The sequence below is a fragment of the Juglans microcarpa x Juglans regia genome, chromosome 3S (assembly GCF_004785595.1).
Source record: "Juglans microcarpa x Juglans regia isolate MS1-56 chromosome 3S, Jm3101_v1.0, whole genome shotgun sequence".
NCBI lineage: Eukaryota > Viridiplantae > Streptophyta > Magnoliopsida > Fagales > Juglandaceae > Juglans > Juglans microcarpa x Juglans regia.
The window spans coordinates 22,848,698-22,863,548 of record NC_054599.1 but is presented as its reverse complement, the minus strand read 5'-3'; the positions used below and the strand labels follow the sequence as shown (position 1 = coordinate 22,863,548).

Sequence of the window (14,851 nt, the reverse complement as noted above, 5' to 3'; positions counted from 1 at the left end):
TAGTAATGAACATCTGAACTTGAGAAACAAGCAAAATATGGAATTATCATGTCCAATAAGCATACCAATACATGACAAGCAAAGCAAGAAATGGTGCAAATTTCATCTATCATTCATCGATTTTAAGCTTGGCAGGATGCAAATCTAGTACACTCGTGCATTGACATGAGTAATAATTGAAATAAGGAAATGAAATTTCCAATGTACAAGGGAATGTATTCATCCAAAAATTCCAGAGCTAGGATGCAGTAACTGGGATCTCAGGGAGTATTTTGAATGTGTACACCTCGGAGATGAGACGGCCGATGGCTAGCTGAGGTTGTTGACGGCATATTCAGATTGCCAAGCATTGAAAATGCACTGTGCCATGAAGACAGCCTCTGTCCAACACTACAGGAGATCCTGCACTGCTGTTGTACAACGATCAACTGTGCAAAAGACAAGGGATGGAACCCCAGAAGAAAGGATTCTTTCAATGCTGAGTTGTTTGAGCCTTAAGGTCCAACGGACTACGTACTCTTAAAGTGAACCCTGTTTCATGGTGCCATCACTGCTTAATACTTCTCATCTTTTCATGTTTATTCATTAAAGATAATTCAGGTTGTTGCTAAGGATGAAATCAATGAATGTGACAATGAAACACACGTGATATCCATGGAGTAGAAACTATAAAGAGAGATTCTATCAGTGATTTCTGCTTCATGAGGAATATAATGTTAAACTGATTGTCCTATCTCCTAGAGTTGAATGTCTAAAAGAAGATCCTCAAAAGCAAGTTGTAAACCATAGCTGATTTGGGAAATAATCAAATTCACTGATAAAACGGTTGCTGATTTGGGTGTTCCAATACAGAGTTATCATCTGTTCTACTTGCGATTTATCACTTCACGAGGGGGATCAACCATACTCGTGTTCCTTATCAGCATTAAAATGACAAAAAAATATTTGGATCTACAGAACTATGGGTACTGTGGATCCAAATTGTGGGTTGGGCACTTTGTCGGGAATGCCTAGAATCAACCATAAGGGACCACAAGGGAGAATTATTAAATGAGTTTTAAGTCTTTATTAAATGACTTTTAAATTAACTTTTCTTCGTATAATTGATTTGAATGTTCTTTCCTATAGCTGGTAACGTCATCTGAAACATCTCTTTGAATTTCTTTTTAGTTTTCTATTTTTAGGATGCAACTCTGAAGGGATGCAATACGAAAACTAGAAGACTGCCCAACCCAGTCCTACTCCCAACGAGAGAAAATGTCTAGATAAATCCCTTCTGTTGGAAGTGCTATTGCTCACCGAGTCACCAGGGAAAGAAAAGCCTGGACTTTGCCAGAGATATGATACATGGCGATACCAATAATGAATTGATAATCTACCAAGCATAAATGACAATTTAGCAACAAAAATTTATGCTTTCCTTTGCCAAAAATCAGTAATTATTCATAATCTAATCAATATCAGATGGTTTAAATTTGTGCAGCCTATACCAGATGGTTCCAATTGAAACCCAAAGACTGTTTATCAGCATAAGTCGCAACTGAAACATCTATTAAGAAAGGTATGTCATACTTGAGAATGGTAGCAGTCCTGCAATCTTCCAAGCTTAATCCCATTTCAAGTGGCCAGCTGAAAAAGAAGGAATTTCAGTATAGCTCTAATTTCTAGTCTCAAGCCCAAAACATAACCCAAAATTAGAACATTAAGAACCATAATCAGAGTTACTAACATCCACTAACCTCAGTTCTCTGGAAGTCCCGGTGCAGGAACCACCATGGACCACTTTTTGATAATAATCTAACAATATAGGTTATAAATAAGTCAACTAGAATAAGAGAGAATTAGCAACAATCAAATCTATATAAGCAGAGCAATACTAAGCATCTAAAGATGCAGATGCTGGCAATATTTAACTCCTAAAAAGTTAAAACTATAAATATAAGTTGTTGATAACTTTAGTATATATGAAACTGGACCAAAGATTAGTAGATGGACTGTAATATGCTTTCACATCAATATGTATAATTTTTTTTAGGGAAGAGCAACACCAGAGTAACACCAAACATATACTTATATATATATATATAAGTTATATATATATATATATGTATATGTATGTATATCATCCACAGATGCATAATGGCCTCTTGCCTACTGTCAGGACAAATATTCAAATAAGTCACAATTCGTGATATATAGACTCTAGAAAATGAAAGTGAATATTTCACAATACTGTGAAGTTTACCTCACACATCCTGCCACCGTTCGTAGGCCCATAAAGAGGGTCAAGCCCAACCAAACCCCAGGAAGACCAACAATTGAAGGAACATAGAGCAAAAATGCTGAACATATTGCCCCCACTAGCATCTTTAAATCAATACAAATGTGTTAGAGAAGCAATACATAGAACCAAGTAAGGACATCTGAAAAACTCCAAAGGTAAGGCTTACCATGGAGCGAGCCGCATATGCAAAGTCTGAAACACCATAGTGGAGACCATCAAAAACATAAGCTAGGGCATTCAAAGGTTGACTAGCACTGACAAACTGTGACAAATTTTAGATAAAATCATTAGAAATATCAAAAGGGCACTGGTAGTTACATAAACTTTCAAAGGTCAAAAAGTATTTTGAACAAATTGCCAAACATAAGTGTGGTTACGTACCAATACCCCAGTTTTAACAATTCCTAATACTTCAGGATCCTTGGTGAACAAGGTGGCCAAAGAACCGAAAGATACACCAAGAATTGCAGACAAGAAAACTCCAGTGAACAATCCTATCTGGAAAAACATGCACACCAAGTCCTTAAACGAATCTACTCAACTAAAGGATTGCATCATACAATCAGAATCAATGGAAAAGCATTCATGACAAGCTTACCTTTAACACAAAGAATGTAATGTCTCTCACAGTCTTGTATTCTCCTTTTGATAAAGAAGTTGCAATCAGGGCCTGCAAATAGATACATTTATAAAGTGAACAAAAAACCAAACTTGTCTCCAGATAAATTCTGATAACAGAATGTGGGGGTTATGTACTATGCAATATGTATGCTCTTAGAGAGTTTCTTAGGGGGAGCTTGAAGTCAGAAGACTAAAGGAAGAAAGATGAACTTTCCTTTTTATCATAGAATAAAGGTTTTCCTTCAACTAGCTTACTCCACTCCTTGTTTATGTATTTCCTACAACAATCTGTACCTTTTTATTTTAATCATGATCAATCCACAAACCTCACGTCAAAACTAATAATTCCAACCAAATAGAAACTGAATGGAATGATAGCATGGAAACAAGTAAAGTTATGACAGCACATAAGAAAAATAATTCAAAGAAAGAAATTTAATACCTGACCAGATGCAGCCAGTGCATCTGTGAGTAGGGATACAGCCAACCATACTTGAATACATATCTGATGTGCAGCCATAGCTACTGGACCTTGACGGGCCGCCATTGATGTCCCCAATGTCGTGGTTATAAGAACAGCAAGAGTTCTTCCAAGAAGAAAGCCACCTAAAGCAACCCATAGTTGGTAACAAAGCAATGGAAATACATCTCAAGTAGAGGAAAGGGCCTAACACGTGTATCAAATTCTATCAAAATAATAAGCAGGAAAAATAGAAAATACACCATCCAAATAAATCTACTCCTCCATCAGCAATCAATCACCATCACAATAGCATATCAATTATTTTCACGGAAAATATGTTAATGACTAAAATTAAAATTTATGTCATGTCAACCTTCTAAACATACAAGCAGAGTTTTTTTTTTTTTTGGGAGGGGGGGGGGGGGGGGCGGGCAGGGGAATGACAGTCTAATAGTGCAGTTTTGACTACAAAAAATAAAAAAATAAAATAAAATACAGGGAAAAAACATTTTAAGAAATCAAGAGAGTTGGCACTAGGAAAAACTTAACTTACCAGATTTTATATATCCACCAAATTGAAGTGATCCCATCTTCAGGGGCAGTAATACAGTGATCTTGTTTAATTTCCAGATCAATAAGAAGGTAACAGTGTATCTGAACATAAATATTTCTAGCATGATTATTGTTAAATAAAGCCACACACACACACACACAGAGAGAGAGAGAGAGAGAGAGAGAGAGAGAGAGAGAGAGAGAGAGAAATTCATCCAGAAAGCACATACTGAGACAAAACAGTGGATATGGCTGCTCCAGTTGCACCCAATTGAAAATAATACATAAGAATGGGAAACAAAAATACAGCTAATAGATTACCAATGCCTGCATAAGGAACAAAACGTCAATTAGCAGGAAGACAGGCAAAAGAAATGGAGACAAACTATTAAACAATTGGGATAACATGTAAGTTGAAAACATAAAAGCAGCAACTAGTAAACAAGATACGAAAGTAATAAGATAAGAGTCATAAGACAACGCCTCAAAAATATTGAAACTGTACATGCTTCAAACTAAGTTTTTAGAGTCACAAAGAACAAAGTCTACAAGACCAACATCAACTTCTTCCTTTTCGGTAATAAAAAGATTGCATGGAAATTTGTCCCCCTCCCCCAAAATGGGAAAGAAAATTGCTAGTAGGATGAAAGGGATTGACTCAGACAATGATGAAATGGAAATTTCAAAAGTATTGTGACGGTAGCAACAATCAAGGCCTGTCATTTATCCTTTCCATTTCCTCAATCCAAAAACATACGAGAAACCACCAGAAAGCAAAACATAAAAGGAAGAACAAGGTAAAAAAACATAGTAAAAGAAAAACTAATATGTTTGAGTATCATGGCACATCATGGCATTATATCTATGGTGAAGATAGCTCAGTCAACCAAAGCATTACTGTAGTTATTAAGCCAAAACACTTGCCTAGACATAAAACAGGAGTTTTTGTGTCCTTAAAACCACGGAAAACGCCTTGAAGAGCCAAGGAGACCACAACTGCAGGAGCACCAAATGCTCTAAGCGAAAGAAATCGTTGTGCTGGAATGCGCATGGAAGAATCCTGTTTAGAAAAAGACAACCAGGAAAAAATATATTCATTGTAATAGAACTTTTTTTCATATAAGTATTCATTGTAATAGAACTTAACTACCTCAGAGAATATGAAAACAGATCTAAAAGAAAATAAAGGACTATTATGATCCCATAATTACACTAGTACCCAGATGGACCAATGTCCAAATGCAGAGGACCAATAGAGTGAGACAAATGGGTAATTGACTAACTGAATATTTAAACACAAACACACATGCACATACATGGGCATATGTCTTCATAAACATGCACAATGATGCATGTCCATGTATCTGTATACAGTGTACAGAGAGAAGGAAAGGAAGGTGTGTGATTAATTAATAATATTATATAACCCCAAGTAGATAAAGAAACTTACTGATGATATGCCCATCAAATCTAGAAACTTTCCAGCTCCCAAATACAAGGCTAAAGCCTCAATAATGCCGATCACAACTGCTAATAATAAAGCTGTAGACACTGAAGATAGCTGTTTTCTTTCAGCCACTCCATTAGAAGGCTTACCGTTTGTCATGCCTTCTAGGCAACCCCCAACTGTTCAACAATTGGACCAAAATATAAATAAACATGAAGATATCGTGCCAGTTATATAATAGCACAATGGAACCAGAATGAAATATAAGTTCAACAAAAGAATTCAAGGCATCGACCATCAGTTTTACTTCACCTGAAGCGGAATCTTCAATTGCATACTTTGAAATGTCTTCGGCAACAAAAGAAGTAGCAACACTAAGGAGGGGAATATTAAATAGCTTTGATATGGAGTTAAAAATGTTTGTGGAGACACCAGCTGAGCCCAACTCCACAGGACCTATGGGAATGGTGAAACAAGGGGGGGTGTTAAAACTTCAAAGTTAAAAGTACAAAAAGACCATCTATAGCTACATCCCATTTCATATGACAATTATAGCCTTTTGTAAGCTCTAAAAGGGTCAGCACTATGAATATTTAAATCACTAATTCAAGCATGTAACTCCCCAGTTCACTAGTAAGACACACACAATTAAATTAGTTCAACCTCTGATATCAAGTACTCTTATGTGAACAAATAGACTAACAAATATTTAAAAAAAAATGAGAAGAATGAAGTTAACAAATAACATAATAAGCAAGCAGAGCATATTCAGTAAAACTAACAACAAAAATGCAACCAATATCAAGACAAGAAAATGAGTAACCAAAATAAAAGAAGGAGATGAAGAAAATGGTAAACAGGGACCAAAATACATCCAAGAAAAAAGTGTTAAAATTATAAGAATTTTTTAACCACCAAACAGGAAATGAGGAAGGAATCATATATAAAAAATTGATGGTACCTAATCTGCCGATATAGGCGGTCTCCATGAGCTGTGCTAAGGGTTCAAGAGCCTGTCCAGCAATGGCAGGCAAAGAGAGCATCAAAAGTTCGTGTTTGACATCCAGAGACTGTGATTTACTGACAGGAGTTCCCGTCAACTCACTGCAAACAGATTGAGGAAATCAATACATGTACATAGGCAAGCATAATAACATCTTACAAGATATGTAGCAAATAATTTATCTGAAGGCATTCAGATTATGGTTAGAATTTAAGTTGCTTGCTTGCTATCACTACAGAATTTCCTCACCGATATACTACTTTAGAGAAGGTGATGCCCATGAGCACACAGAGTCCAAGAATGTTCTTAGGAGAATTGGCATGTCAGAAAACTTAAAATCATGTCAAATAACAATACTCAGGTCTACAACTCTCAAGAGATTGCTTAGGCAGAGAAGGGGAGATGGGATGGTGAGTGGGAGATCACAAAAAAGAAACTATGATGCACTTATTACCACTCAACAGCATTAAGTTAACAGCTTTCAATACAAATCAAAATTTATGAAAAATTACTTATAGAAAAAGAAATTAAGTGGGTAAAAGATGTGAATGAAACAGCTCAATCAATGATTCCAGGCCAGAATCAAGTGTTAAATATTTTCAGATAACACTCAATCACATTTCAGAAAACTGACTAACGCTTGCATGCGGTATTAACGTGTCTACATCTATACGAAGTACAGAAATATAGATATTTTACACCATAAAAAGTAGACTAGAGCGTTCAAAGCTTCTACTAAATGCCCCAATCAAAAAGTACACATAAATCCATTTTGAACCCCCTGAAAAAGTGGAAAAAGCACTTCTATGAAACAGATTAAAATGAAATTTCAAAAGTGCAGAAGAGTGAAACTCAAACCAATAGTTTGTACAAATAATATAGTAAAAGGCTAAAGGTCTTACGGAATAACATCCTTCCCTGCACTGCTCAAGGCCTCATCTTCCTCTACAGCCAATCTTTCCTCCACATCAGAGGAACCGATATTACAATCAGAACTCAATTGACAACTACAAGTATCTGAACCAGGCTTTCTCCGACGGGTCACCAGGGGTGACATTCTTATTCTATGCTTTGAAAACAAATGGCAGCCTCCTACAATGTCTGCATCGCCTATCCACTTCCTATCAACCGGCACAAAGGAATTACGAACTTTGCCTGGCCTTGAAGAATATAACAGCCTCGTCGGTTTTGTTATAACACCCTTACTAAACTGGGTAGCCTTCATTCTTACCAATTCTTGTTGTATCTTCAAAAATCAAAACAGAGAGCCTAAAAGACCGAAAACGAAAATATATATTAAAAAATAACTATGTTAAACCCCGAAAATGACGGATTTTACATTCAAATTCGAAAAATGTTATTACAGAGCAGCGAAATTGGAGAAAACACAACTTCTTTTATAAAAGTGATCAAAGCGTTTACAGAATTCGATCTTCAACAACACAAACGGCGAGAGAAAAAAAAACTTGACATTCTATTTCACTTTTTAATATGCTCGGTAATAGTGTGTAACGAGAGCACAACCGAAACCAATAACAATACAGAGCAGGAGAAACAAAACCCACCAAGAACCTCTATTTCAGCGAGTTACTACCAGAAAGCAACGTACTGAGCGAGAAATGCGTCGAATTTACGCTGTTCAGGGCGTAGAGTAGGACGCTTGAAAATGAAAACGGCTGACAGAGCCCTCTGTTTGGTTCTCTGGAAAATGGAAAAAACGAATGAAAGTGGAGACGATATATAAATAAAATAGGAGAAAATCAACTGCGGCGAAAGACTGGAAAGAAATTAACCTCGTTCTTCTTCGGGATTAAACACTGTAACCGCCGTATGATATGGTATCTTTATAAATAATTTTTCTGAGTTATTCATTGTTTTATTTCGTTAAGCGATAATTCTTTTTACTCATGTTTCAGTGGGAAAAACAATTGGACCATTCTAACATCATTCGAGATGTAAACATCTTAGAATATGTTTTTTCGCGAAAATTTATGTCTCTTTTCAGAATAAAGAATCCCAGCAAATTCTGTCCGTGAAAATGTATCGTCTAAACATGTGAGAATTTATTTATTTAACTGTTAAATGAACAAAAATAAAGAAAAATTAATTAATTTATTAATGAATATATTAAGTATACGTGACAAACATTTTTTTTTTTTTTTATAAAATATCACGTGTCAATTTTTTAAGTTAGATTTTAAAAAAAATGTACTTAATACATGTTTAATAACAGATTAAAGGATAAAACTATTTCCATTTAAATCATTACTCTCTCAATTTTCTAAACAAAGGAGGAGAGATTTGATTAGGATTTATTTGATCAGATAAAAGAAGCCCCAATGGTTTCTACTTTTCTCACAAGAGTCGAGTGCTCTTTCGTGTAGGTAGGCATTGGATTAGCGCCCACAATTTGGGTTGCATTGAGGCATATATTCTTCAAGGAACTCTGGTTTTAAGAGCCATCAATATTCGGTTGGTTGAAGTAGAAAGAAACCTTCCTCCGAGGTAGAGCTCCATTTAGCATCTTCCTCTTTTCTGTGACCAGGCCTCAATATTATCAACTAGTGCAGTGGATTGAAGAGGATTATAACTCAATAACAACAGTAAGGATATGTGGAATTAGGATTTCTGTTTCTTTTCCCTTTTCAATACAAGGTCGAATCGGAGGGCAAAAGCTTGTTACCAGAGCTTAATCATAAACAAAATCGAAAAACTTGATATCATTTTGCTTGTTTATTGATCAGTTTAAACTCTAGAGGTCCTCACTTGTTGGGTCCAACTCGTTTATAGGAAATCAACTGCAGATTTCTAAACGGGTACAGGTAAAAGATTTAAAGAAAATACATATACATATCACCTCTCCTGCAAGCGCCGCAGCATTGACTCAGCAAAGCTCTGTTGCCTGCAAATGTAACAAAAATAAGAACAAAAATGTCACTCTCCTCTGTCCGACAATGAATAGGTGAAGCTCAACACCCCCCAAAACTGTATAAATTAGATTAGTCTTATTCAGGGGTTTGCAATGCATGATCACCAAACAACAGTAGTGACACAGCTCTCTCTATAAGATTTTGCATATAGAGATGCATACATTGAAGGTGTTACGTACAAAAGTAATATATAATATATGAGACACCATCCCAGTGCAACAGCTTGACGATGAGTTAGTTTTATCGACAATATTTGTAGGATCAGGGGTATATTTGTTTAATATTTCCATTTCTCTTTATTTCGCAGGAGAAAGAAATGTTACTTACTTCTGTTCTCTATGTTTAGGACTAGGGCGTGAATACTTTAGATATCCATCCCACGGAACCTTTTTGAGACCTGCTCTAACAGATATTATGTCCCTAACCCTGCATAGGAGGAATACCATTCAACAAAAGCTATTCATAAATAGGAGATTATTCTAAACAAAGGAAATACATATATGTGACAATCCAAAAAAAAAAGTGTTTCATGCCATCGTTTAACTTTTTGCAACTAAGGAGAAGATTATTTAGCTCTACAAAGAAAAACATTTTTTTATCAGTTCACAGAATTTTATTGATCATAAGAATAGGCAAGCACCCGAGTATACAGAACATATACAAGAGTATTGCCTATGTGTGCTAGTTTAGTGATACAAGAAACACATTTATGACATCCCAAAAATAAAGTGCTCTATGCCATTATTTAACTTTGCAACTAAGAAGATTATATACCTCTCTGCAAACTCAATGGGTGTCTCTCCGGCTTTCAGAGTTTGGGGCTCCAAGTACCAAACATCACAAACAACGGCCCAGGATGTCATGAGCTGCAGCAGATGCGTTGTAAAGGACTGCCTACAAAATAAAGCACAAATCCAAGAATTACCTTCTAGTTTCATTTAGCAGCAAAACAAAAGATGTCAACATCTAAGACACAAGACAAAGGTGAATGCACCGAGATCCAGCCTCAAACAAGGAACTTATCTCCCCTATGTCGTTCCAACATAAAACAGAGCATAAATATTGGAGGCTTTGATATTTGGCAAAGTCTTGCCTCAAGATAAATTCACCTAGTGCTCTTTACTACCCAATATGAATGGAAGGGTTACTCTCAGTGAATTCATATCATTATATACACGCATAAATTTAGTGGGCTCTAAGCAGCTACTTACTTCCGGCTATTCCAAAAAGCATCAACAAATATTTTGTTGTACTTAATTGCAATTGGGCAAACAGTGCAGCCGAGCTCAAATGCACCCTACACAATCAAATGACACATGAGTTAGAGAAGAGCACAAATTCTAAGAAAATTGATAATTACATTTTATCCCCCCCCCAAAAAAAAAAAAAAAGAAAGAAAAATACTGCCTTCTGCAATGTGATGGTTGACACTCAAATTTTAACACACTCTGCAAATCCTAATTTATGTTTCAAATTGGAGTGTAGTAGCCATTTTTGTGGTTCAGAGATCACATTGGAAAAGGGTGATATTTAGGATAATTTCACCCAATGAAAATTAAATAAAAGAAAAAAGAAAATTGTTTACCCCTTGGTATTGAGATGAAAATTAGGGGAAAGAAATACTATTCTCATCAACAAGTTAAACAAAACTGCATATGCTGCCTTTCTACAATTTAAATCATATACATGTACCTTCTTGAACATAACCGTGTAATGATTATTTACACAAGTTCCCTCTGGAAATATGAGAAGAGGGTTGTTGTCAATCCCTTGGATGTGTTCCCGCAACCTGAGGTAAACAATTTCATATTATCATAACATAGATGTCATTCTGATATAAGTATCACCTGACACTTTCAGTATCAACTTACTTCCTTGCTACAATTTCGCGATCCTTCGCCTCTGAACGATTGAACCAGATACATCCTACGCTCTCTAATATGGTGCTTTGCAAGAGTCCTAGACAGAGAGCAAAACTAAATAAAATCCTTCCTTTCCATCGTTTCAAGAATAATAATGGCTTCCACTTAATATATTCTCTAGTGCAAATTGTTCACTAAGTACAAAAAGTATAATTACATTAAATCTACCATATATCATAAAAGCCAGTGAACTATGTCTGCTTTCAAAAGTGGATGGGCTGCAATGCTCAAGAATTCACCTTTTCTTCCTTCTTTTTTTCTTCTTTTTTTTATGATCGGTAAACAAAATTTTATTTCATAAGAATAGGAAAGAGCCCAAGTATACGGGACACAAGAGCATCACCTATGCATGCTAGTTTAGTCTCAAGAATGCACCTTTTCTACTTGGTTACCCCAAGTTAGTTATGAAAGATATGATTTCTAAATAAGAAAATGAATATAACCCAAAAAAATGGATCTATCTGTCATTGTGTAGTGGCAAAAACAGTACTCGTGCAAGAAGCCATCCGAAGGTGGATGCTTGAAGTTAAAACCTACCATCATGCTCTTTGATCGCATGATAGTCCTCCTTTTCCTTGGAAAAGATATTAGCGAAACAAGACTCCTTCACAGGAAGCACTTTTTCATATGAAATGCAGCTTTGAGAAAATCTTAACCTTAGACAACATAAGAGAGGGGCGAGCCATAATGATGGATTGGTGTTGTATGTGCAAGAAGAGTGGGGAATCAGCCAATAATATTTTGCTACATTGTGTTGTGGCTCAAGCTTTACGGGGGTATTGATCTTCCATATTTGAGAGATTGAGTAGGTTATGCCACACAAGGAGGTAGAGTTATGATTTGTTGCAGAGGATACAGGGGAATGCCATTGTAGATTTGAAGCTACATACGTGCAACCTGGTGCATTTGGGAGGAATGTAATGCTCGCAATTTCAACAACCAGAAAACGATGGTGCAAGAGTCAGAAACTTTTGGGCTCAAATCACTCTATGTGCAGGTGACGACTCACTTCATCTGTTGCATTCATTCTGTCCTAGACTTCTTGCATTCTTGTTTTTCCTTTCAACCCTATGTGGGTGCTCTCTCTTGTATACGTCCTTTGTACCAAGTTATGGCCTTTTGAGCTTTTCAGTCAAAACTTGGATTAGTTATAAAAATAAATAAAAATAAATAAAAAATAAAACTAGGTAAAACTTTTTGTGAAACACAGGTCACCAAAAATCATTAATGAAACTGTTAATACCATATAACTGTATCAATGGATTTGAAGCACAAAAATTGGCATTCACACTTACCAACCCATCCAGGATGCTTCTGCATGATAACAGCAAAAGCAGTCATCTGCTCTAAGATGATGAAATCAATCATGGAAGTATGATTGGCCACAAAAACCTGTTCAACCAATCATCAGAAGCCAAAAAAACCACTCAATAGCATGAAAATTAGTCAAATAAGCTGTTGAAGAAGCATCAGATGACGTCCAAAAATTACAACCAAATGGACCTGCTTAGGCCGCCTACTGGGTCGTGGTCCATGGTATTTTACAACTCCAGTCCATGATGCAACAAAGAAACTGCACATTAACTCCACCAAATACCTCTGAAAATAAAGTAAGCAACATAGAGTACGTTACATCCACTGCATTACCAAAATTTTAAGAATATTAATAGATGAAGGAAATTGCAAGAAGAGGAGCATTGAGACATTAGGGCCTTTTATTTTTTTGATAAGTAATCCACATTATATATATATATATATATATATATATATATTAAAAAAAAAAAGGTGAACATATGTTGCTGCATCAACTTCCCTAAATGCACCAGACCAAAGAGCAAGTGGGACCCTTCCACTCTACTTGACCATGTTATATCATGTATGATGAATGGATAACAACCTAGAGCATCACGGTTCCCTTCATAAGAATTCTTATCGGAATGGATTCTGCACCTTTATAGTGTGTCCCATTAGTAAGTCTTGGTGGGTGGCTTATCTAGTCTTAACAACATGTGATATTTTAAGTACCAAAGGGTTCTACTGCTAACAACATTACCAACGGGTACATAGACTGCATCAATGAAAATTTAAACATTGAATTGGTGAAGCAATAGATGAAAATAACATACAAGAGAGAACTGAGAGAACATTACTTAACTTAATAATTAAACTATGCAAGTCATTTTGAAAAGCTCACGTAAAATCATTCAAATTATCCAACACCAGAATGTTCAAAAGTTGTCATTTCTAATCAAACAATAGATATAAAGAATATAAATTAATTTAAAAAAACAATAAGAAACAAACAAAAACGTATAGCCAAAATAAAAAATAATTTCAGCAATAATTGGATGAATATTTAAAAACAAGTTGCACTTCGCACCTCGAGCTTTTTCCTCAACTCGTCTTGCCCTTTCAGCAGAACATGCACCGGAATAAAAGAAGAGAGGAAAATTATCCACCCCAGTGTCAATACTATAACCCTGCAGATTCAATTAGAAAGCAATCAGACGCCTAAGATAAGCAAAATCATGTGAACGCATGAACAAGGAAAATATCAAGAGCAAAAAAATTCCTACATTAGCACACTATTTATCATCATATCGCAGGTTTTCCCTGAACCCAGGTTGCTTTAAAGTTTAAACGTGTTTCGAAGCACAAATTCAAGTCATTTATAAACACAAAATAACCCAACATAGCTCATAAAGCTTGACGCTTGTATCTAAATTCGCCAACATATCCAAGGCCATTTGTATCATTTTGTTTTATAAGTATTAACCAACTCAACCATTGAATAGTAGTAGTAAGAGCAACGCTAACCTGGAAGGAAATAGAATCAAATATCGAACTACGACCCCGCAACACCATAGCGGAAACAAATACACATTCCAGTTCCATGGTTCGGGTGGATTCGATTTGAAACATCGCGTGAATGAGTCCTGCCCGTTTATGATCAGATTAACAGATAAATATACAAATTTCTCATATAACAATAAATATAATCCTATATTGTTTATTAAAAAAAAAAGACCCACGCACAAAAAAGCTTACATCGACGATGGCACCAGCAGCCTCTGTTAGGGTAGGAGAAATGTCGAGCAAATCACGCCTGTAGAAGACCCAAATTAGCCAACGGATCAATTCATAAAATTCCCGTAATGGTTTCTACTAAAATGACTTTGGAAATCTTTTTTCTTTTTTCGTTCTCATTCTTTAATTTTTCCCTATTGCCAAGCAAGCAAGCATAAAGGAGAGAGAGAGATTATACAGACGGAGCTTGCCGCGAGGCTCTTGAATGGAGGATGAAGGGAGGTAGTCCTCGATATTGGGCCGATCCAAGTCCAATTCGGAGCTTGACGAGGTTAGCTTCTCGCTACCACTCATCTCTCTCTCTCTCTCTCTCTCTCTCTCTCTGCGTCCGTGCTCAGCTTTACAGTGGCGCCGATTTCACGCTACGTTGGTCCTTCTGTTTGTTTGAGAGTAGCCCCTTTTTTTATTTAATTTATTTCGGGTAAGGCTGAAAATGTCAGTATCCCACCAAACCATATTCCGTAAACCAATATAAGAAAAAAGCTACTTGCAACCGGTTTAGAAACCAGCGTGTAAACATGTCTTACGTGGTACAAAATGAC

At 36.0% G+C, this 14,851-nt stretch overlaps 2 protein-coding genes across 4 annotated transcripts; both read right to left on the bottom strand.

Moving 5' to 3' along the window:
- Positions 1–91: 91 nt before the first annotated feature.
- LOC121257502 (protein DETOXIFICATION 45, chloroplastic-like) lies at positions 92–8,396 on the bottom strand. Of its 3 annotated transcripts, XM_041158520.1 has the most exons (17): positions 8,164–8,396; positions 7,936–8,071; positions 7,273–7,639; positions 6,329–6,471; positions 5,680–5,823; positions 5,371–5,546; positions 4,845–4,980; positions 4,151–4,247; positions 3,922–4,022; positions 3,348–3,511; positions 2,883–2,954; positions 2,666–2,782; positions 2,451–2,546; positions 2,246–2,367; positions 1,740–1,797; positions 1,573–1,629; positions 92–531 (listed from the first exon to the last, which is right to left on the bottom strand). In XM_041158520.1, exons 3-16 carry the CDS (start codon positions 7,593–7,595, stop codon positions 1,618–1,620), a joined length of 1,761 nt encoding a protein of 586 aa, XP_041014454.1. In that variant the 5' UTR covers positions 7,596–7,639; positions 7,936–8,071; positions 8,164–8,396; the 3' UTR covers positions 92–531; positions 1,573–1,617. The 3 variants fall into 3 exon arrangements, 2 of the variants coding, with proteins under 2 accessions (XP_041014454.1, XP_041014453.1); XM_041158519.1 differs by lacking the exon at positions 8,164–8,396 and having other exon boundaries at positions 7,273–7,616; positions 7,936–8,146; XR_005939225.1 differs by lacking the exons at positions 92–531; positions 1,573–1,629; positions 8,164–8,396 and having other exon boundaries at positions 1,778–1,797; positions 2,451–2,476; positions 7,936–8,148.
- A 670-nt stretch (positions 8,397–9,066) lies between these two features.
- On the bottom strand, positions 9,067–14,698 carry LOC121257504 (glycerol-3-phosphate acyltransferase 9). The gene is made up of 12 exons (XM_041158524.1): positions 14,488–14,698; positions 14,271–14,328; positions 14,040–14,158; positions 13,603–13,702; positions 12,726–12,821; positions 12,518–12,614; positions 11,172–11,259; positions 10,993–11,089; positions 10,512–10,597; positions 10,075–10,194; positions 9,628–9,726; positions 9,067–9,272 (listed from the first exon to the last, which is right to left on the bottom strand). Exons 1-12 carry the CDS (start codon positions 14,601–14,603, stop codon positions 9,224–9,226), a joined length of 1,125 nt encoding a protein of 374 aa, XP_041014458.1. The 5' UTR covers positions 14,604–14,698; the 3' UTR covers positions 9,067–9,223.
- Between the last annotated feature and the right edge of the window lie 153 nt (positions 14,699–14,851).

Bases quoted from the DNA above. Each gene is read 5' to 3' on its own strand.
- LOC121257502 (XM_041158520.1), bottom strand. From the start codon at position 7,595: ATGAAGGCTACCCAGTTTAGTAAGGGTGTTATAACAAAACCGACGAGG. The intron at 5,824-6,328 runs GTACCATCAATT...CCATTCCCATAG, and splicing joins CGCCTATATCGGCAGATTAG to GTCCTGTGGAGTTGGGCTCA. The intron at 4,248-4,844 runs GCAAGTGTTTTG...TTCCTTATGCAG, and splicing joins AACTCCTGTTTTATGTCTAG to GCATTGGTAATCTATTAGCT.
- LOC121257504 (XM_041158524.1), bottom strand. From the start codon at position 14,603: ATGAGTGGTAGCGAGAAGCTAACCTCGTCAAGCTCCGAATTGGACTTG. The intron at 14,329-14,487 runs GTATAATCTCTC...GGTCTTCTACAG, and splicing joins CCTCGCGGCAAGCTCCGTCT to GCGTGATTTGCTCGACATTT. The intron at 13,703-14,039 runs GTTAGCGTTGCT...TTGAATCTGCAG, and splicing joins TTGATTCTATTTCCTTCCAG to GGTTATAGTATTGACACTGG.